The following is a 19741-nucleotide window of genomic DNA, read 5'->3' as shown; positions in this document are numbered from 1 at the left end:
TCTTTCCACTCTCCCTCTATGTGGGATGTTTTGAAAACATTCCCAAATTATATTTATAACGAATGAATGGATAGAAAACTTAAAGTTAAAACTGGCGAATCAATCCTCTTTGGAATTCCCCAGAATGCTGTACACTTCTCCATATCGATTAATGTTTTCCCAGATGTCTTCGTCGCTGGAACAAGAGCCACTGGAGGTCTCTAACTCGTGCACCAGAGTGTGGGCAGTGTCCGGACTGGCACTGAGTGCGCTTGCCAGCTTGGGTGTGGGGCGATAATAAACCGAGTGGCGGCTGTCGTAGCTGCGACTGCCCATGTGATACTTGAGATATTTTCTGGCCCGACGTTCTCCAATCACCCGACCAAGTTCCTGCTCGGTGAGCGTAAAGTTGCCCGAATCGGCTGTGGTGGAGCTTCTGTGCAGCAGGATGCCCCTCTTGGTAATATTAAGGGGCTGTAGCTTTTGCTTTTTTGCCTCACAAGTGGTTGTGGATGTCACCACAGTGCAGTCGGCCTCGCCACCCTCTTCGATTGATTCCAAGTCTATGACGCTCGGCGGGGATGAGTCATTTTGCAGAATTTCGTCAATTTTCGGTTCATGTTCCGAGGTGCTCATGGCAGTGCGCTTTTTCACCCTCATTATCCGAGTACTGGCCGTATCGTTCGCCAAGGCGGTGGAGTTGCAGGCGACGCTGTTATTGTGGAAGAGAGACATCGAAGAAGACTGCTCCAGCGCTGTCATTTGTGGGTCCACCTTGAGCCTCTGTTCTGCTTGGCGCTTCAACTGCTCCATTCGATAAGTTTTCTTGGACAAGGCCAGGGCTCGCTTCAACTCCTTAGCCTCTTCCGTGTCATTTAATGAAGTCATATTTTGTTCAGGCAATTCACCTTCATCAGAGCTGGAGCTGGAGCTGGCTGCTTCGACATATTTTGGTAAGGCGCAACGTTTTAGTCTTACAATTGCTGACTTTATCTTTACATTCTGTTCATTGGCTGTGAATTGGGAATCTGGCGAGTGAGCCTTTTCTTCGCTGATTTGAGGCAAACTTGAAGCAGTATTCGAATTGTATTTATTCGTGGCAGCAGGCTTGGGTCTCAATCGCCTCTTCTCGGGCGCGTCAGTTACGGAAGTCTCTGCTGATGATTTATTTTTTAAGATCTTCTGCGAGTTGACATCTACATCGGAGTTGGTGCAAATCTCAGTTGGTGTTTGGTATGTTTTCTTTAGTTCCATTTTATGTGCGGTAAACAATTTCTTGAGGCGGTCAACTTCTAGCGTCACTCCCTTCGCGGACTTGGCTACATCTTCCTTCAGAGTTTCAGGCAAGCTTGAGGAATCTGCTGCCTTGTCAGTGTCTTCGCTGATTGCAGGCAAAGTCCTTACGGTTTTCTTATGTGGCGGCTTTTCCATAGAAGACATTGGCTTGTTGGGTGTTTTGATGGCTTTTCTATTTTGGGCCAACTTTTTCTGTTTCCCCTCCGAGAATCTCATTAAACGGCTTCTATTTCTGAATTCGTCTTCATCCGAAGAATCCGTTTCATCTTCAGAACTTGCCCTGATCACGATTTCGCTGATTGGAGGCCATTTTGTTGGAATGGCTTTCTGTTTGGTGGCCTTTTCCACAGTTGAGATTGCTGCCTGCCTGCGTTTCATGGGCGCGTCTTCATCGGAAGTGTCGCTGTCAATGGAATGTTTAATAAACTGATTAGTCGCCTCACGCCTCGATGCAACAGCGGAAGTTGCCTTCCTAGTCAGTTTATGCAGGGATTCAGGCATGGCCCGTTCACGGCGCTTCGAGCGCACGGTCTGTGATGTTTTCCTCAGCGTTAAATGTTTCTTTTTGCAAATTTGCAGACGATTGTTGCGTTTGGTAGGCGTGCCCGTGTGCACGGGACTGTTGCAGTTATCCACAACCCATTCCTCTGTCGAGCTGTTGGCAATGTGCACCACGTCAGCGCACAGCTGGTCGCTGTTGCAGCAGCTGCAATCGTTTTCCAAAAGGCGTGGACGCAGGTCCAGCTCCTCCTGGAAGCTGTGTGGACGTCGCACGCAGTGCAGGGACCTTGACGATGCTGATTGGTGTTGATATTCGAGCTGGCCGCGATATGAACAGCATTCATAGGCACTTCTGGTCAGCAAACGTCTCAGGCAAGATCGGCAGTCGCACCCGCTTAAATTGGCATCCTCGTCCTTGCTCGACTCCGACTCAAAAAACGATGAAGCGACGCGACGCTTACGCAGATGCTTGAGTCGCGAGTGATGGCTGCTGCTATGGCTGCTGCTGCCATTGTAGGTGCAGTGCCTGGGCCTGCTGGCGAGATAGGCCAACTTCCGCTCCTTCTCACGACGCCGATGCAGCAGTGCCTGCATGTGATGGCGGTGCTCCTGTTCATCGTCGTAGCCGTACTTGACACGCAGCTCGTCGCGCCTACGCGGATGTGTGCGATACATTTTGATGGTCGTCATGTTGGTCACCTTGGAGGTGGTTGCATTTCGTCTGCGACTCTGCATTATGTAGCGGGCCGTGTCGACGGAGTGAAGCGACTCGTTGTCGCTGGCATCGAAGTGTGAATCGTGCCGTTGGGAGCTCTCCGCCTCCATATAGACACTGTTGTTGCGGCGCATCCATTTTCCTACATGCTGTTCGATCTTCTGCGCATCGAAGGTGTCCAGTATTTTATCCAGTCCAGCCGCCTTCCACTTGCGCTTGTGCTCCTCGACAACGGGCATCGTTTCATTCATAATCTTCTCTATTTCGGCCGTTTCTGCTTTGTTCTCCCCAGCGCACAAAATCATCGTCAGCTCCGCTTTGCTCATGGCTGTCGTTGTATTCATGTTTCTCATGTGCAGATCCGCTTCCAGCAGATCATCTTCTACCGCCTCCTCATCCTCCGGTACATCGGGGTCTCTTTCCTCACCTTTAAACAGATTCTCAATGTTTTCCATATCAATCTCTTCGCCATCGTCGACTTCCATGAAGTGCTATAAAGAAATAGCTTAGCATTCGGATCGCAAACCAAAAGAAGGCCTCACCTTCATCGTGTTAGCCCAGCGTTTGGAGCGTTCGAAGACCAGTGTCTCCAGCGTTTCTTCGTCGAATGCTGCATGCGACATGTTAACATTTGCAGTCTTCCTATAAGTTGTTTTATTTAATTTAATTAAAATTGGGAAAGTAAAGATGCGCTTGATTTGAAGTAAGTGTGACCACAAGTACCGAAATATATGTTCTCATTTTCCAAATATACCGTAAATATACCGCGTTGAATTATATTCCTCAATTTTGATATTCTGTTTAATTCCAAAAGCACATTAAGACCCGCAACCATGAACTTACAATTTAATCCGAATGATGGATGAATTTTCCACAAGATTGGCAAGTTTTAAATACTTCTTCTGGTTGCATTTTTTCACAATATAAGTTTCAAACAAAAATGTCAACTCAGGAACCGTAATTGTGTCGGAATGTTAACTCGTTGTTGCTGGTCAACCAGATTTTAGTGTGGAGTATGGACATTTGCATACCCTATATCCAGTAGTTAATGTTCAATTTCTGTCATCATTGATATATTTTTAAAACAGAGAAACTGAGTAGTTTCTGTATTCATTTCAGCCTGAGAGAAACAAACATTAACTCAACTCCATAGCATCCTAATTTCGAAGATATGCAGGTACGCTGCTGCTCTGGTTGCGAAACAATGTTAATCATGCTGTCTTCGGTGTGACCGCGTACTTGCGCAAAAATATACCGACTGATCTTCACAAATATACCAACAGGTATGAAATGATTTTTTCTGTCGTTTTTATTTTGAAGTTATATATGTTTTACATTAGATTAATATTGCAGATAAACAAACGAATACATATTGTATGCCTAAATAACTGTTCAATTGAAATACATATACATATCTCCTGCTGCTCCATTGGCCACTAAATAATGTCGGAATACAATACATGTCTATTTCTGGTGTTTTCTCCTCTTTCTTCTTCGATTCTCTTTTGTTTCTCTGTTCGTGTCGGGGGTTGTGTTAATAATTGTATATATATTTATATAGGTTGGTTGGTTTGGAATTTGGGTGGCCGTTGGACGGCCCTACTTGCGATTGCGTATGGCGCGGTCCATGATATTGTTGATGCGCGTCTCCGAGTAGCCCGGCACTAGCATGTGGATAAGCTCCTTCATGAACAGATCACTCACTCCCGGGCTGGACCGTTCGGCCAGCTCGAACACCGACTTGAGGTCGCCAATGTCGCTGCCGACGCCCATGTTCTTGCTGGTGCTGCCGCCGCCGCTGCCGCCCGAGTACTTCCTCTGGATGTCGCTCAGTACGGGGAAGAGGAAATTGTTCAAACAGGCACTGTTCGTGTGGTTCACCCGATGTTGGCCCGTTGGAGGCTGTTTCACATGATTGGAAGAGGGATGATGTTCGTCGTTGATGTTGTTGCTGCTGCTGCTGGCGTTTGTTGCATGGAATGATTCACGTTGGCTGCTGCGACGTTGCTGCTGCTGCTGCTGTTGTTGTAGTTGTAGTAGTTGTTGCTGCTGGTGGTGCTGCTGCTGTTGCTGCTGCTGCTGTTGGTGGTGTTGATGTTGCTGCTGCTGCTGTTGATGTTGATGGTGCTGCTGTTGCTCGGCAGCAGCCATTGGCAGTCCCAGAGAGGCACGACGCTCCTCCACCTGATCCAAGGGAGCCGCTGAACGGGACTGACGTAGCTCCGGCTTGGAGCTCGATCGCTTCTGGATTAGTTCATTGGCCGAGGAGGAAGTGGTCACACCCGATGATGCCGTCACTCCAGCCGAGCTCGGAGGCGCTGCATTAAGCATAGTGGTCGTGGTCGTGGCATGTTTGTTGCTCAAGTGGTTATTGTTGTTGTTGTTGTTGTGGCTGTGGCTATGGTTGTGGTTCGCCTGGGTTGGCAGAGCGTTGGCCGACGCTGTGGCAGACGCTGACGCCTCGTTCGAATTGGATGCAGAGTTGACGGAGACCGAGGAGACGGAATTGCCACCGGCCGGCGATTGTGTGGTCTGCATCAGCTTCTGCATGGTCAGCTCGTGCTCCTGCAGCTGGAAGCTATTGACGCCCGCACGCGGGGCACTGTTGATGTGCAGCCCCTTGACGGTCATGATCCAGGGCTCGTCCTGGCTGCTGCCGCTCTGCTTGGCATCCGAGTCCGAGTCGGAGTTCTCAGACTCCGTCTCGCTCTCGTCGCCCTTGGAGACCTTCCACTTCTTGAAGCGGTCAATCAGATCGATCAGGTAGGCGTTCTTCTTGGCCTTCTTGATGAACGGATACTTGAGCAGCTCCTTGGCCGTGGGCCGGTTCTCGGGGTCCTTGTTGAGGCAGGCCTCGACAAAGTCCTTAAACGACTTGGTGTAGTTGCCAGTCAGCTGGGGCGGATTGTTCTTGGGTATGAGGAAGAGGACGCGCATCGGATGCAGCTCGGAGTTGGGCGGTTCGCCCTTGGCCAGCTCAATCGCAGTGATTCCCAGCGACCAGATGTCCGCCTTCGAATCGTACTGCGATTGCTTAATCACCTCGGGGGCCATCCAGAAGGGCGTGCCCACGAAGGTGTTCCTCTTCGAGGTGGTGTTCGTCAGCTGGCCAGCCACTCCGAAATCAGCCAGCTTCACGTCCCCCTGCTCGCTCAAGAGAACATTGGCCGCCTTGATATCTCGATGCAGCTTTCTCTCCGAGTGCAAGTAGTCGAGACCCTTGAGGACCTCCCTCAGTATGATACCGATGTGCATCTCCTCGAAGGAGCCAGCCTTCATCAGATCCAAGGCGGAGCCGCCACCCAGATACTCCATGATGATCCACAGCTTGGTGCCCTTCAGGAAGGACCCATAGTACTTGGTCACGTACGGCGAGTCGCACTGCGACAGCACCATGATCTCCTGCTGTATGTCGTCGATCTCATCCTCGGCCTCCTCCAAATCGATTATCTTTATGGCCACCACCTGCTGGGTGCGATTGTCGATGCCTTTGAACACCTCACCGAAGGAGCCCTTGCCTATGCGCTCCTGTTTTGTGAAAATGAGCTCCGGGTCGACTTTCTCTGTCCAGGACATGGTTGCGCTTGTTGTGGTCGCCTTTCGTGGACCTTCGGGGCTGGGGCTGACGGCGAATTTGTATGGGCTTTTGCTTGACTAATAATTTTTTCGCTTTTCGTTTTAATCCAAGATTTTCTACTTAGTGTGACCGCGGAATTATCTATAAAATATACCCGATAGAGCCTCAAAAATATACTGACAGAAAATTTTGCATTTTCAAAATATATTTTCCGATCTTGATATGCGGCTTCATACTGCAAGCAAACTAAAGCTCTCAGCCCTGAGTAGAAATTTTTTTGATATGGTTCTCAAAAACAGCCCCAACAGCCCAAAACAATTGTGACAAAATACCGAAAAGTATAGATATTTTTGTGCGATGTTTTGACGTACCTGTTACTTTTATAAAATATTTGTTAATCACAGCTCCGACATTTAGTGGTGCATTTCTGCGAAATCGAAGATATTATATTTTGTTATCAGCTGGTTGAAAAAGGGACTTTCCAACACCTACTATTTGGATAAACTGAACAGACTTAATTTTAGTCTTTTTGCATTAGATCGCCCTCCGATGACTGAAACTGTGGCCAAAACAGAAGTCAAACAACAGTGAACAATGTCCGAGGGGCTCTTACAGCCACTGCGCACCGTTTGTCAATAAGCAGTCCGCGAAGACGTAGAGAGATAAATTCGCGCCGAAATAATGTTATATCTCCGCCGCTTGTTCAGCCAGGAGCTGAGTCCTGCCGCACAAACGGACTTCCTCGGTTGCCTGCAACAGGCACCACACCTGCTAACCAATGGCTTTGCCGGTGCGCCCGCTCTGGAGAGTCTTTCCTGGTTACACAATCTGGCGCCCTGTTTCCCGCTGCGCGGCGAGCAGATCCATGTGATACACGAGCCCCAGCACTTCTACGATACGTTGGTGCAGCGCATTGCCAAGGCAAAGAAGCGCATAGTGCTGGCCAGCCTCTACCTGGGCACGGGCCAGCTGGAGAACGCCATGGTCCAGAAGTTGCGTCACAGCCTCCAAACACAATCGTCGCTGCGGCTCAACGTGCTGTTGGATTTCACACGTGGTACACGTGGCGATCTCAACTCCAAGACGATGCTTCTGCCACTGGTTCGCGAGTTCAAAGAGCAGGTCCAGCTGTCCCTCTACCACACGCCAGATCTGCGGGGGATGACCAAGCGACTTATGCCACCCCGCTGGAACGAACTCCTGGGTCTGCAACACATGAAAGTCTACCTGTTCGACGATGCTGTGATCATATCCGGAGCAAATCTTTCGAATGACTATTTCACCAACCGACAAGACCGCTACATCCTGATCGAGGACAAGCCCCTGGCGGACTTTTATGCGCAGTTCATTGAGCGGGTGCAGGAGTTCAGCTTGGCGGTCAGCCCTGACGCCACAGAGGGGCTGCATCGCAACTGGAGCATCCTGCCCTACGAGGGCACCAAGCAGCAGTTCATTGAGCAGGCCAGGAAGCGAATATCGGACTTTGTGCAGGAGACTTATCAGCGACAGAGTCAGGTGAGGGAGCAGCAGACGCAGGCGGACACCTGGGTCTTCCCGCTGCTCGAGATGGGCCAGATTGGCATTCATCACGACAGTGTGGTGACCAAGCGACTGCTCTCCAGCTGCATCGCTGGCTCCCGCCTCAAACTGGCCACCGGCTACTTCAATCTGACTCAGGACTACATGGACACCATCACGCACAAGTGCCTCGCGCAGTGCAGCATTCTCATGGCCCATCCGAACGTAAGCTCCACTTTTTTCTTGAGTTGTTTCGTTCTTAATGTTTATCGATTCACAGGCAAATGGCTTCAAGGGCGCCAAGGGGCCTGCCGGTGGTATTCCGGCTGCTTACACACTGATAGCCAAGAGCTTCTACGAGAGTCTGGTGCGGCGCAAGCAGAATCATCGCGTCAATTTCTTCGAATACGAGAAGCCTGGCTGGACGTACCACGCCAAGGGTCTGTGGTACTATCTTCCCGAGGCGAGGCTGCCAAATCTAACGCTTATTGGGTCCTCGAATTTCGGGGAGCGTTCGGTGAATCGCGACCTGGAGACTCAGGTGTGCCTCGTGACGAGCAACACGGATCTGAGCCAGCGGCTGCAGGCCGAGGCGGATCGCCTCTACGATATGTCGCAGACGGCGGAGCGGGAGATTGTTAAGCGGGTCGTGCCCCGTTGGGTACAGGCTGTTGTACGCATATTCAGGAACTTTTTCTAGACTCTATTCAAAGTGTTAGTTAAATTGGCTGTTGTTGAGGCCCCCGCACCCCCCATCGTACCAGTTACTATAGTGTTTAAATCGTGTTTAATTATTGCATGTGTGTGCGCGTGGTTGATGCTGCTGTAAATGGTTAGTTTTATACACAGTTTAGAATTTGTTAAACAATAAAGTGAATTTTTAAAGGAAATATTTCACGGCGCCCAATCAGCTTAAACTGTGACTTAGCAGTGTTGGTTAGCAGTATCGAAATATGAGCTTTGCTGCGAAACAGCTGTGGAGGGACAGCTGTGTGGTTAGACGCACTGCCAGAAAGCACAAAAAGTGAATATTGTTTGCCGCCTTCTGATTTAAAGCATCACCAATCATTTTTAGCCCGAAATTTTTTGAGTAGCCGCATATTGATAAAAATGATGGCACTTTAAACGATTATTTGCGCCACATCAATTTCAAACCGAACAGTGTTGAGCACCGCTCAAAAGCTGTTTCAGCTTGTGTGTGTTTGTGTGAGGCCTCGCCAAGCTCCAAAGACCTCTTCACTGATTACTGTATTTTTTTGGCCCAGGTAAGACGCGTCACCTGGTTTGCGCGCCGTGTTCGGGAACAAATTGAATGCTGAGACCCATTTTGGTTTCGTTATGAGCGCCGCCCGTATGCGTAGCCGCATCTGTGTGTTTGTTTGCCGTGAAAGTTAAATTAAAATAAATGTGATTATCATCCGGCTAAAGCAGCCAGCCACTACAGCAACAGTAAAAACAACAGCGAAAGCAGCAGCAGTAGCAGCGCGTGCTACCAGTGCTTGTGTGTGTGTTTATACAGATGTATGCATATATGTAGATGTGTGTGTGTGAATATTTCCAAGAATAACCAAAGCAGCAACAACAAACAGTGCAAAATGTCAAACAATCGGCGAAGAGTGCGCACAATTGATTACGTCGCCCTTCAGAGCCTGCAGCTGCAAACGACGCCGGCTAGAAACAATACTGCAGCCCCTGCAGCAGCAGCAGCAGCAACAACGCAGGAGGAGGATGAAGATGGAGCAGAAACCACTGCCACTACCACCACCACCAGCCCACCACCAGTGCCCCCATTGCGGTTACGACGCGAACACAGCGTGGATGAGGATGTTGCAAGGTGAGCCCACTGCCGCTGGGCTAGTGGAATTTTTCGGGATTTTCCAAACGAACAAGAAATGTTACGTTGCAGCAGCAGCAGCCAGCAACTTTTTTTGGTCTTTAGAGTCTGTTTTAGTCGCTCCAATCCCTCTCTCTCTATCTCTCTCTGTCCTGTTTTAAGCGCATTTCACCAGTTTTTTAATTGTTTAAACGTAAACAACGTGTTTCGCCGTCGCTCAAGGAACCAATACGACATTTTTGCAAGCCAGTCATAAAACAAAATTAAAAAACTCTGCATTTCTCCTGGAAATTGAACACCTTTTCGTTCTGCTCTTGTTCTTGGCCGGGGTGGGAGCGGCGGCGCAATTACAATTATGCACCACACACTCTTCTGCCCCGTGATCTGATGTTCCAGTGCTGAGTGTTTTGGTGAGCTTGTGTGTGTGTGTGTGTGAACATTTATCATAACCCACCATATTCGGGTCGAGCGGTGCTTCAGCTGCAGGGAGTCGAGTCTTTCAAGACATTTGCTGATAACGCCGCTAGCTTTTGCTTTTGCCTGATAAGACAACGCATACACACACATACAGCGTATACCTATGACATTCTCTGGTTACCTCGTTTATGTGTTTCCGCTGAGTGCTTATTCATAATTTGTTTAAAAATTTTTGATTTGATTTTTCCGGTAAACAGCAGAGGGTGAGACATGACATTCGCAGGAAAAGCTGCACATATTTCTTTTTTCTGTCGCATGTCTGTACGCAGTTAGCGGGAAAATCACGCCAAACATAAATTTTGATTTTTGGCTGGCACCTGCTCGCGCTGCTCTGCCGCTCTGCTTCTTCTGCTGCGCCTCTCTGCCGTCTTCTATCCTCTGTGTCTTGTTCTTCTTCACCTCACATACCAGTTTGTTGTGGGGTGGGAGAAACAGGGAGATGCAGGGAGAGGGAGACAAGGCACTGCGACCAGCTAAAACGCGTTTAATACGTGCGCTTGCACATTCTGCTTTGTAACCTCTTTCGTTATAGCGTCGCGGGGCAATTCTGTTTTGAAATCAAATTCGCTTTCTTCTCAAGTTACATACCCCGGACGGAGCTTTGTCTCTTGCCGAATGAATGGAATTCCACTGCCCGAAGGTCTTTCCTAACTGTTGTTGGACACTTGGCCAAAAGATCTCTCTCTCTGTCTCTCTTTCACTCTATCCAAAGAGAGCCACGCTCTGGCCGCATTCGTACTTGAACTTGCAACTCGCACACTTATTTTCTTGTCTCTCTCTCTCTCTCTCTGTGGGTAATCAGTGGGCATGCCGGCGATACCATCAGTTTGTTTGATAAGCATAACTATGGCCGTGTACTATGTATAATTAACAGAAAACATTTCCGCATGCCTCCCACACACTCACACACGTGTCGTATGTTTCGATTTTTGAATTGTGTGTTTCGTGAACTTCTGTTTACTCTAGAGAGTGCCAGTGATCGTTTTATTGGCTATAATATAATTGAGCAGAAAAATAACAAGAACCCAAATCTGTGCTACCATCGGCAGCCGAAGATTTTGATACACTTGCAGATCGATCGTTCGGTCTTCGATTTTTGGGGCTACCAATTGTAGAAATTTGTATAGAATATCTTTGAAAGATTGGGTTCCCAATGACGTCTCCCAGTGCCAACACTCGACAGTGATCGTTAAGGGGGAAAACTGATCAATTACTCATCGCGATCGCCTCCTGTCAACTTTTATATGCCTCATGCCTCGTGCGTATGTGTAACAAAGGATGTTACATATCAAGAATACGCCTTGACGGTCACGTGACGTAGTATAGGGAATGGGACTACCCTATGACTCGAAGGCAATCGAATTAACCGATTGGAATTGATTTTCCCTTCGATTTGGGGCACGCATGCAGACAGGCAGGCAGGTCGCGGTTTCCAGCTGGATGGAGTATACTATTGTTTATTTTGACCGCCACCCACTGTGTGTGTGTGGGTAAACAAAGCTAATTAAGTAACGAGCGCGTACATAATAAAATACAATAAATAAATATTCAATATTCGCCAGCAGGCGGTGAGGCGCGAAGTCAATTACAACCCACAAAACAAACGAATGCCAAGCTGATCGCCAAGCTGACAGCCGCTCGCTCTATCACTCTCTCGCTTCTCTTTATATGCTCTCTCGCTGTCTCTCGATTTGCATTGCTAACCACCCACTGAACTACTCTCCCCAGCACCATGAAGAAACTATATAAGGAGGTCTCGTCGGCAAAAATAAGCAGGACGTGCGAGTGAAAAGTTTGAGTGAAAGAGCTCTCGCTGTAAGTGTGACGGCAACGACAATAGAGTGTGCTGATTAACCATTTGAAGGCAATGTGAAAAAACATAATAATTGTTTTATAATTTAATTTTGAATAGCTTGCTACATGATAGTAACTCTGCCACCGACGAGACCTCCTTATAGTTACTTCATGCCCAGCACTCTCTTCGGCAGATGGGGCCCATAAACAATTGGATGGCGGTCGAGCTTTTAGTTTGCCGCCGTTTGCACTCGGCACTGAGCACTTCAGTCGTTCGGGAAGCGACGCCGTTGTCGGGGGTATACGCGATATACATAGACTCGACCGAAGCGTTTGCCATATAGTATATATCGGCATATCGACGAGAGACGACTCGATGGGGTAAATTCTTGTTAAAAGTGCTAATAAATTGACTGACTGCTGCCGCGCGCAGCATTTCGCTTTTCACGACAAAAGTCGGCACGGTCCATCGCGTTATGAAATCCCCCAAAACCCTGGCCGGTGCCCCAAAGGAAGCGAAAAGGCGTGTGAACTATGCCCTTTATTGTAGGAGCGCTGAAAAAACAAAAAACTATAACAACACTTGGAGCCTCCTCCATTGAAAGATAGTGCATAAATACTATGTAAAAGAAATCGCCGCACTGAGATTCGGAATCGGAGTCCCACAAAGTCCAGTCATCGTTCGGTCGCGTCTAAAGTTCTCTGCTCTCCCTCGCTCACTCTGTGTAATTTTTATTTACTTTTCGATTGTGCTTTTTATTGTTTTCCCTTTATTTTTTACACATTGTCACTTACAGTCGGCAGTCGGCCGTGTAGAGTGAGCCGAGCCGAGCCGTACAATTAGATGTACATAAATTTTAGGGGGCCAGAGTACTATTCAAAAGTAATAGCCAGCTCTCCCTCACCACTCCAGCACCCAATTTAAGCTCTGCGCGAAAGAGTTATCGTTGCGATTCGCTGATCTCGCGGAAAAGTTTGAGAGAAATTGCTGTGCTGTTCAAACTGTAGGGCGTAAAAATGCGTCGAAAAAAGTAAGTAAAATTCAGATTTGAAGTTTTCTCTTGTGATTTTGCCAACTGAAATCATGAAATTGGCTGATGAAAGTTTGTGTTGTGGTGTGGTGCGACGACAGGCATAATTGCCAACCGATGAAATAAATCAAACCTGCCCTCAAATTAAACCATAATCATGGGCGTGACAAGCGGCTGTCTGCAGCCTGTGCGATAAGATAAACGCATTTGCATGGCACATAGCGCATGGTGATGGAGATGGAGATGGGCAGGGGGTCCAGTCGATTTATTGTAACCAAACGGCGATTAGGCTGCGTGAAGGCACTTGCTTCTGGTACCCAATTAGCGACCAATTAGGGCAAACCCTTGGCTTTAGATAGTCAGTGTTGACCGAAACGCTAAATCTCTGCCTCTACTTTTGGCTCTTGCAGAGTGGAGTATCGTGTCAAACAGACGCCCTCGCGGCCAGTGCAAATGTCCAATGCCCGCATTGGGGCACTCGAGGAGGACTTGGCACCCGAGGATGAGCTTGCCGCTCACTATGCAGAATTCGGCACAACGCCACCACGCACAAGGCTCAAGATCAAGAATCGAGACTGGGAGCGCAAACAGAAGGTGTCCAATGTTGCAGCGTAAGTAGTTCTCATTCTCATTACCATTTCATCATCATCCTTATGGTGAATGTCCATTCGTGTGTCTCATCTGTAGGAGCTGCCGATTATGCATTTTGTTGGTACCCATAGCCATCCATCCATATTCTTTTCATTCATTTTGTTCTGTCAAACTCGGTAGCAAAGGTTTTGTGTTGTTGGAATGTCTAGTGGTTACAATCTTCGAGTCCTAAGCTATAAACATTTAGAATTTCGTATAATTTTACATCTAATATTAATTTTATTAGTTTTCAAGTAGTATTTACATCATTACCCCCGTAAAACTTATACCATCAACAGGTGGTAGATATCCCAATACCATAAAATATTTCATGATTGGCATATTTTGGGTATTTCATCATGAAACTTCCCAATCTCTCTAGGCGAATGCTTACTCCCTCTATTGGTATCATTCGAAACGATTATGTGTCTGTTCGATTATGGGAAATGTGTACAGCCAATTAATGTCATTTGCTGCTGTCGAACAGGTTGCAAGTTTTGCATAGTGACAGATACCCTTTTTGCTGTGTATAGATATGAGAGTTCGAGGCTGATAAGGGTTTGCGTCCGTGCTATGCGTTGGGCACTAGTGTCGAAAGCAGGCACTAAAATCAACCTTCCATATGCTCCCATATGCCGCACTTTCGTTATATGTTGCTGGGTGGGTGCATCCACTAACCAATTGATCTTCATTATCATCATTATTATGGTACACCACATTGAACTCTCAAACTAATTAATTTTCTCATCAGTTCCCCAGATCTGCCTGCCAGCGTGGGTGGTACGCCCAAGAAGGGCATGTCGCGTATGGCTCGATCGCGAGTCCTGCGCCGTAACACCATGGACTGTGCGCTGCTCAACGAGATGTTCGTGAATGAGGAGAACAAACGGACGGATAAGCGGCTGCAGTCGCTGCTGCGCGACTCGGAGCGGGAGATGAAGAACTCGTTGGCCCCCACGGCTGTGGCGCCGCCACGGGGCAGCAGCTTCCATGAGAGCGCACATCCGCTGGAGTCGCTGGACAAGATCATGCCACTCAGCTCGGACGCGATGCCGGCGCCACTGCCGCTGCGTATTGCCTCCAAGGTGGTGGAGAGCTGCAATCGGTATCGGTGTGTGTCCTCGCGACCCATTGGCTACCGCTCGTCGGCGCCGCCGCTGGCCTTTGCCGCCCAGCTGCCGGCAGGTCTTCTCAGCGGCGGTCATGGCAAGCAGCAGTCGGTGGGCATTGGCAAGCGGAAGGACTTCCACGAGACGTTTGCCAATCTGATCAAGCTGGGCAGTGTAGATCGGCAGGATGCCAAGCCGTCGCAGGAGGAGCACACCTGGCAGACGGAGCTAAAGGATCTCATATGGCTGGAGCTGCAGGCCTGGCAGGCCGATCGCACCGTGGAGCAGCAGGACAAGTACCTCTTCGAGTCCCGCCAGGGCGTCTCCGATCTTCTCACGCAAATCATCAGCTACAAATTCCAGCCACGTTATCGCCGTGAGCCGAGTCTGATTAGCCTGGACAGTGGCATTCATTCCGAGAGCAATTCCAATGCCAGTTGTAAGTGGGAAAATATATTTGATGGGAGTGTAAATACTTTATCGATCTTTTGGCAGCGCCTTTGCCCAGCAAACTGTGTCAGGGCTGCATGTCGCTGTACTGCAAGGACTGCATGGAACAGCAGGAGTTGGCGCTGCGCGAAGTCGAGGGCATGCTGACACGACTGGAGGCTGCCGAAGCGCTCTATCCCTCGTCTCAGGCCATGGGCGCACTGCATCCCATATACAAGTCGCAGAGTTTTGTGGGTCGCATCAAGTCCATGTGCCTGTGGTACAACATTACCAAGCAGAACAAACTGAAGCTCAGTATTTTGGGCATGATTCTGGCCAGGTAGGACACACACAACAGTTGATCCTTATACGTCACTTATTATGGAAAATGTTTTCCCTTGCAGGCTGCAGGATGAAAAGTTTTCATGGCCCGTGCAAACTGCATGCCCCGCTGCCTCGGACAGCGGTAACTCATCCGCCTCGGGCGTGGACAATGATGATTCTGCGGTGAATTCAATAGACTCTGCCAAGCCGCCCAGCTGTCCAGCTACGCGCAAGGGCTGCCGCAATGGCAGCGTCACATCCAGCCATAAGGTGCAGTTTATGCTCAACGATGCGGCGCATCTGCCGGGAGAGACATCCAGCAGCAATGAGTAAGTGAATTAAGCTTCCCCAAATATTAGATGATTCTCTATTGCCTTTCCTTGCAGATCCACCTCCACTGAGGTCAGTCAGCTGTCCAGCGAGTGCCTGCATGGTCATGGCTTGCGCAAAGGTTCCATGCATGACATCAACATATTCAGCGTTGAGCCACTGGGCACCTGCAGCAACGACGTCAGCGGTGGCGATGGCTCCTCGGCGCTGTACCGAAAGTTTATTGAGAATGTGCTGAAGAGTCGTGGATTGGCCAAGTCGCTGGCATTCCTGCACAAGCTGCACAATGTGGCCCTGTACAAGGCGCACATTGCACTGGAGAAGCCAGGGGCCGAGGACTTTGACTTCGAGTTGGATGCGGAGGCGATTGAAGAGGATGTGCCGCGGCTGGATCCGCAGATAAGTCGCGAACAGGTGATCGAGCTGCGCACATACGGATACTGGAGCGAGGAGGCGCAGTCGATCAATTTACCCTCATACATTCCCACCTTTGTGTTCCTGAGCGGCATACCGCTGCAGTTTATGCATGAGTTTCTGCGCATGCGCCTGGAGACGCGACCCGTTCGACCCAATCCCCTCAGCCTGGGGCAGCTCATGAAGGAGCTGCGCGAGGGCCTGACCCTGGCGCTAACCCATCGTGAGCGCTACCAGCGGCACATTACGACGGCTCTGGTGGAGAACGAAGCGGAGCTGGGCAGCTACATCAACATCCTCAATCAGTACGATGCCACTGTGCGCAAGACCTTTGAGCTGTATCTCGACTACATCGATCAGCTGGTGCTGGTGGCCGTGCCAGAGACGAATCAGAAGTCGGTGCTCGAGAAGGAGTGGATGTTTACCAAGCTAATCAGTCCCATGATCACGGGCATGCACACTCTTGCCTCGCAGAAATTCTGCGGCATCATCAGCAAACTGCTGCGCAGCATCTCGGAGCGGCTGGTGAAACGCTCCGTGGAGTTGGACCAAAAGATCGTGGGCACCGCCGACAACGATGACAACGAGGAGCTCAAGTGGCAGTTGCTGACCATTTGCCGGGAGACACAGTCGCTGCTCACCGTCGAGCGGGAGCGTTCCATCAAAGTGCTCTTCTTTGCCAAGACCTTCTGCCGCGATGTCGAGACGACGGACTTCCATCGGGAGCACTACGAGGACGATGTGGCCAATCATCAGCACGATTTCATATGTTCGGACGTAAAGGCGGCATTCAAGCTGCTGCAGCACGATGTGCTCGAGGTGCGCAATAAGCTCACAGAGATTATTGAAGGGGTACAAACCCGCTGCTGTCTGAGCAACATGCGTGACCTGGACGAGCAGGATCGGCAGGCGGTGCTGTCGCGCACACGGGAGATCCTTCATCAAGGCTACAAGTTCGGCTTTGAGTACCACAAGGATGTCATCAGGCTGTTCGAGCAGCGCATCATGGACCAAAAGGACAGTGGCGCGCACACGGTAGACCTAGCACTGGGCATCATTACTTACGCCAAAATGTGGATGCATTTTGTGATGGAGCGTTGCGAACGGGGGCGTGGCATGCGGCCGCGTTGGGCCTCCCAGGGTCTGGAGTTCCTCATTCTTGCCTGCGATCCGCAGATCACCCAGCACCTGGACGAGCATCAGTTCGAGGAGCTGAAACAGCAAATGGATCGCTGCATTTCGCATGTGATTGGCATCACCTCGGAGCCGGAGAAGGTGGCGCGCAAGAAGGCATCGCCACGCACCCGCAAGACCTCATCGCCGGCCACCTCACGCTCCCGCACGCCCACCCGCACCCCCATGTCCGCGGGCATTGTGCTGAATCCTAATACGCCGCCGCTACAGTCGCCGCCCTACAACAAGCTGCTGCATCCGCAGTTTAGCCTCAAGGAGGACTTGCTGCAGCAGTCATCGAACGCGTACAGTTCCGTGGACAGCGGCGACTATGTGGACACTCCATGCCGCAGCAGTCCCAATGGAGAGCTGCGACTGCTGGTGCCCCAGACGCCGCCCACACCGGCATCCTCGGGCAAGGGTAGCATTGAGAGCACACCGCTGGCGCTGCGGCAGGAACGGGTGCGCGATGCCGTCAATCGACTGGATCTGGATCTGGAGGAGCAGCTGCGCGAACGTCGACTGATTGGCCAGGTCAAGGCCCTAAACTCGAGCGACAAGGTGCACATCCGTGCGCGCAGCGTCCACTTCCGCTGGCATCGCGGCATCAAGATTGGCCAGGGACGCTTTGGCAAGGTCTACACGGCGGTCAACAACAACACGGGCGAGCTGATGGCCATGAAGGAGATCGCCATACAGCCGGGCGAGACGCGAGCCCTCAAGAATGTCGCCGAGGAGCTCAAGATTCTCGAGGGCATTAAGCACAAAAATCTGGTGCGCTACTACGGCATCGAAGTGCATCGCGAGGAGCTGCTCATTTTCATGGAACTCTGCTCCGAGGGCACACTGGAGTCGCTAGTGGAGCTGACCGCTGGTCTGCCCGAGGCACTGGCACGCCGCTTTACCGCCCAACTCCTCTCGGGTGTGTCCGAGCTGCACAAGCACGGCATTGTGCATCGCGACATTAAGACGGCAAACATCTTCCTAGTCGATGGCAGCAACAGTCTCAAGCTGGGCGACTTTGGTTCCGCAGTCAAGATTCAGGCACACACCACAGTGCCCGGCGAGCTGCAGGGCTACGTGGGCACACAGGCCTACATGGCGCCAGAGGTGTTTACCAAGACGAACAGCGATGGCCATGGCCGAGCCGCCGATATCTGGTCCGTGGGCTGTGTTGTTGTGGAGATGGCCTCGGGCAAGGTAAGCGTTGACACCTCAGTACAGTGGCTGGTACTTGTAGATAAGCAGAGCGGTTTGATTTATTTATTGCTCATTTCACAATGTTTCGTAACTGCGGAGTTCTTTCAGAGCTTAAATGCGGGGTAGACCGAATTTCCATTACCAATTTATGCATATTTCGTTATTCCTATGTTAGGGAACATTTCTATATAGCTGAAGACACTAAAAAATTTCCAATATATGTTTGCCACAGAATAGATCGGTTTTGGGTACAATTATGTAGATTTTTCCATAAGTATTTCGATCACAAGTAGAACCATTAGACGCGAAGAACTTTTACCCTTTTTAATTAACATTAATCCCTTTTTTCTTTATTTAATATTCGTTTAGCGTCCTTGGGCACAATTTGATTCCAATTTTCAAATCATGTTCAAAGTGGGCATGGGCGAGAAGCCCAAGGCGCCGGAGAGCCTATCGCAGGAGGGTCACGACTTTGTCGATCATTGCCTGCAGCATGATCCCAAGCAGCGTCTGACGGCCATGGAGCTGCTGGAGCACAATTTCTGCAAGGTTTGTAGCGCCACAAAATAAATCTTCTTACAAATCCACTCATTTCTTTGATCTGTCCTGCAGTATGGCCGTGACGAGTGCAGCAGCGAGCAGCTGCAGATGCAGGTGCGGGGCTCGTTTCGACGCAATGTGGCAACCAGCTAATCGTGGAACATGGAATGAAAACCTCTTTGGAGTTTTCTATCTTAGCTCACCCCTACGTATGGTGTGTGGCATATGTAAACGGGTGGTGCGTGCACTTTGTGTAGTGTTTAATTTAAGTGAATGTCGATTAACTTTATGGCTGCGCCTAGTTGTATGTTGGACAATAAATAACCCAATTTAGTGAAGAGCCAAGCCAATCCGTATCCCAAATTCATTTAATCTATGCCAAAAAACTAAGCAACTAAGCTTGCAATTGAATATTTAATTCAAATATCATCGGACACTCTCGTGCTTTAGTAAATTGGATATGCGGTCGAGGCCTCGGGTGTGGGATCGGTGTCTGAAGCGCTTGGTGGTCCGGGGAAGGCTGTGGTGTCACTACCCTCGACGGGTGCTCCATTGGGAGGAGTTGGATCCGGCAGGCCAATGGTGGGTATAGACTGGGCCATGGTCCACGGTGTGCAGAACAGGAAGAGGCAAATGCTCAGCAGCAAATACAGGACTGCATAAGGATTTTAACAATTGAATGAGCATTATATCATATTTATTCCCGATTAAAACTTGCACTTACATTTCATGGTGATGGCGTGACAAAGACTGTTGGCCTGTCGCTCCGCCAAGCGGCTTTTATGGCCGCTAAAACGCTGATGACTTACTAATTAAATTCCCCAAAATTAATCTTACTGGCATTGGGCTTATCGAAATTTGGATACTTGG

At 49.7% G+C, this 19741-nt stretch overlaps 5 protein-coding genes across 8 annotated transcripts; 2 read left to right on the top strand and 3 right to left on the bottom strand.

The window, feature by feature from the left end:
- Positions 1–32: 32 nt before the first annotated feature.
- Positions 33–3206, bottom strand: LOC117582848. Of its 2 annotated transcripts, XM_034270916.1 has the most exons (3): positions 3034–3205; positions 1338–2982; positions 33–1238 (listed from the first exon to the last, which is right to left on the bottom strand). In XM_034270916.1, the coding sequence occupies exons 1-3, from the start codon at positions 3112–3114 to the stop codon at positions 100–102; spliced, it is 2865 nt and encodes a 954-aa protein (XP_034126807.1). In that variant the 5' UTR covers positions 3115–3205; the 3' UTR covers positions 33–99. The 2 variants fall into 2 exon arrangements, with proteins under 2 accessions (XP_034126807.1, XP_034126806.1); XM_034270915.1 differs by having other exon boundaries at positions 33–2982; positions 3034–3206.
- A 574-nt stretch (positions 3207–3780) lies between these two features.
- Positions 3781–6212, bottom strand: LOC117582849 (serine/threonine-protein kinase svkA). The gene has a single exon (XM_034270917.1). It carries the CDS (start codon positions 6065–6067, stop codon positions 4091–4093), a length of 1977 nt encoding a protein of 658 aa, XP_034126808.1. The 5' UTR covers positions 6068–6212; the 3' UTR covers positions 3781–4090.
- Positions 6213–6542: 330 nt separating this feature from the next.
- On the top strand, positions 6543–8476 carry LOC117582852 (CDP-diacylglycerol--glycerol-3-phosphate 3-phosphatidyltransferase, mitochondrial). Its single transcript, XM_034270920.1, has 2 exons — positions 6543–7811; positions 7867–8476. The coding sequence occupies exons 1-2, from the start codon at positions 6750–6752 to the stop codon at positions 8284–8286; spliced, it is 1482 nt and encodes a 493-aa protein (XP_034126811.1). The 5' UTR covers positions 6543–6749; the 3' UTR covers positions 8287–8476.
- A 353-nt stretch (positions 8477–8829) lies between these two features.
- On the top strand, positions 8830–19216 carry LOC117582847 (mitogen-activated protein kinase kinase kinase 4). Of its 3 annotated transcripts, XM_034270914.1 has the most exons (9): positions 11945–12072; positions 12489–12722; positions 13133–13333; positions 14104–14900; positions 14957–15230; positions 15295–15543; positions 15601–18331; positions 18701–18880; positions 18944–19216. In XM_034270914.1, exons 2-9 carry the CDS (start codon positions 12709–12711, stop codon positions 19022–19024), a joined length of 4527 nt encoding a protein of 1508 aa, XP_034126805.1. In that variant the 5' UTR covers positions 11945–12072; positions 12489–12708; the 3' UTR covers positions 19025–19216. The 3 variants fall into 3 exon arrangements, with proteins under 3 accessions (XP_034126803.1, XP_034126804.1, XP_034126805.1); XM_034270912.1 differs by lacking the exons at positions 11945–12072; positions 12489–12722 and adding an exon at positions 8830–9420; XM_034270913.1 differs by lacking the exons at positions 11945–12072; positions 12489–12722; positions 13133–13333 and adding an exon at positions 8830–9420.
- A 55-nt stretch (positions 19217–19271) lies between these two features.
- LOC117582855 lies at positions 19272–19684 on the bottom strand. Its single transcript, XM_034270924.1, has 2 exons — positions 19596–19684; positions 19272–19526 (listed from the first exon to the last, which is right to left on the bottom strand). Exons 1-2 carry the CDS (start codon positions 19600–19602, stop codon positions 19318–19320), a joined length of 216 nt encoding a protein of 71 aa, XP_034126815.1. The 5' UTR covers positions 19603–19684; the 3' UTR covers positions 19272–19317.
- Positions 19685–19741: the final 57 nt, after the last annotated feature.

Source organism: Drosophila guanche, unplaced genomic scaffold, assembly GCF_900245975.1.
Source record: "Drosophila guanche unplaced genomic scaffold, DGUA_6, whole genome shotgun sequence".
Classification (NCBI taxonomy): domain Eukaryota; kingdom Metazoa; phylum Arthropoda; class Insecta; order Diptera; family Drosophilidae; genus Drosophila; species Drosophila guanche.
Note: the sequence above shows the minus strand (reverse complement) of the source record. Positions and strands in the feature narration are given on the sequence as shown.

What these genes read in the sequence shown, in the direction of transcription:
- LOC117582848 (XM_034270915.1), bottom strand. Translation starts at nt 3,114, where the DNA reads ATGTCGCATGCAGCATTCGACGAAGAAACGCTGGAGACACTGGTCTTC. An exon ending in GCTGGGCTAACACGATGAAG is followed by an intron (nt 2,983 to 3,033) that starts GTGAGGCCTTCT and finishes ATTTCTTTATAG; the next exon opens with CACTTCATGGAAGTCGACGA.
- LOC117582849 (XM_034270917.1), bottom strand. Translation starts at nt 6,067, where the DNA reads ATGTCCTGGACAGAGAAAGTCGACCCGGAGCTCATTTTCACAAAACAG.
- LOC117582852 (XM_034270920.1), top strand. Translation starts at nt 6,750, where the DNA reads ATGTTATATCTCCGCCGCTTGTTCAGCCAGGAGCTGAGTCCTGCCGCA. An exon ending in TTCTCATGGCCCATCCGAAC is followed by an intron (nt 7,812 to 7,866) that starts GTAAGCTCCACT and finishes ATCGATTCACAG; the next exon opens with GCAAATGGCTTCAAGGGCGC.
- LOC117582847 (XM_034270912.1), top strand. Translation starts at nt 9,110, where the DNA reads ATGCATATATGTAGATGTGTGTGTGTGAATATTTCCAAGAATAACCAA. An exon ending in AAGGTGTCCAATGTTGCAGC is followed by an intron (nt 13,334 to 14,103) that starts GTAAGTAGTTCT and finishes TTTTCTCATCAG; the next exon opens with TTCCCCAGATCTGCCTGCCA. An exon ending in GAGCAATTCCAATGCCAGTT is followed by an intron (nt 14,901 to 14,956) that starts GTAAGTGGGAAA and finishes ATCTTTTGGCAG; the next exon opens with CGCCTTTGCCCAGCAAACTG.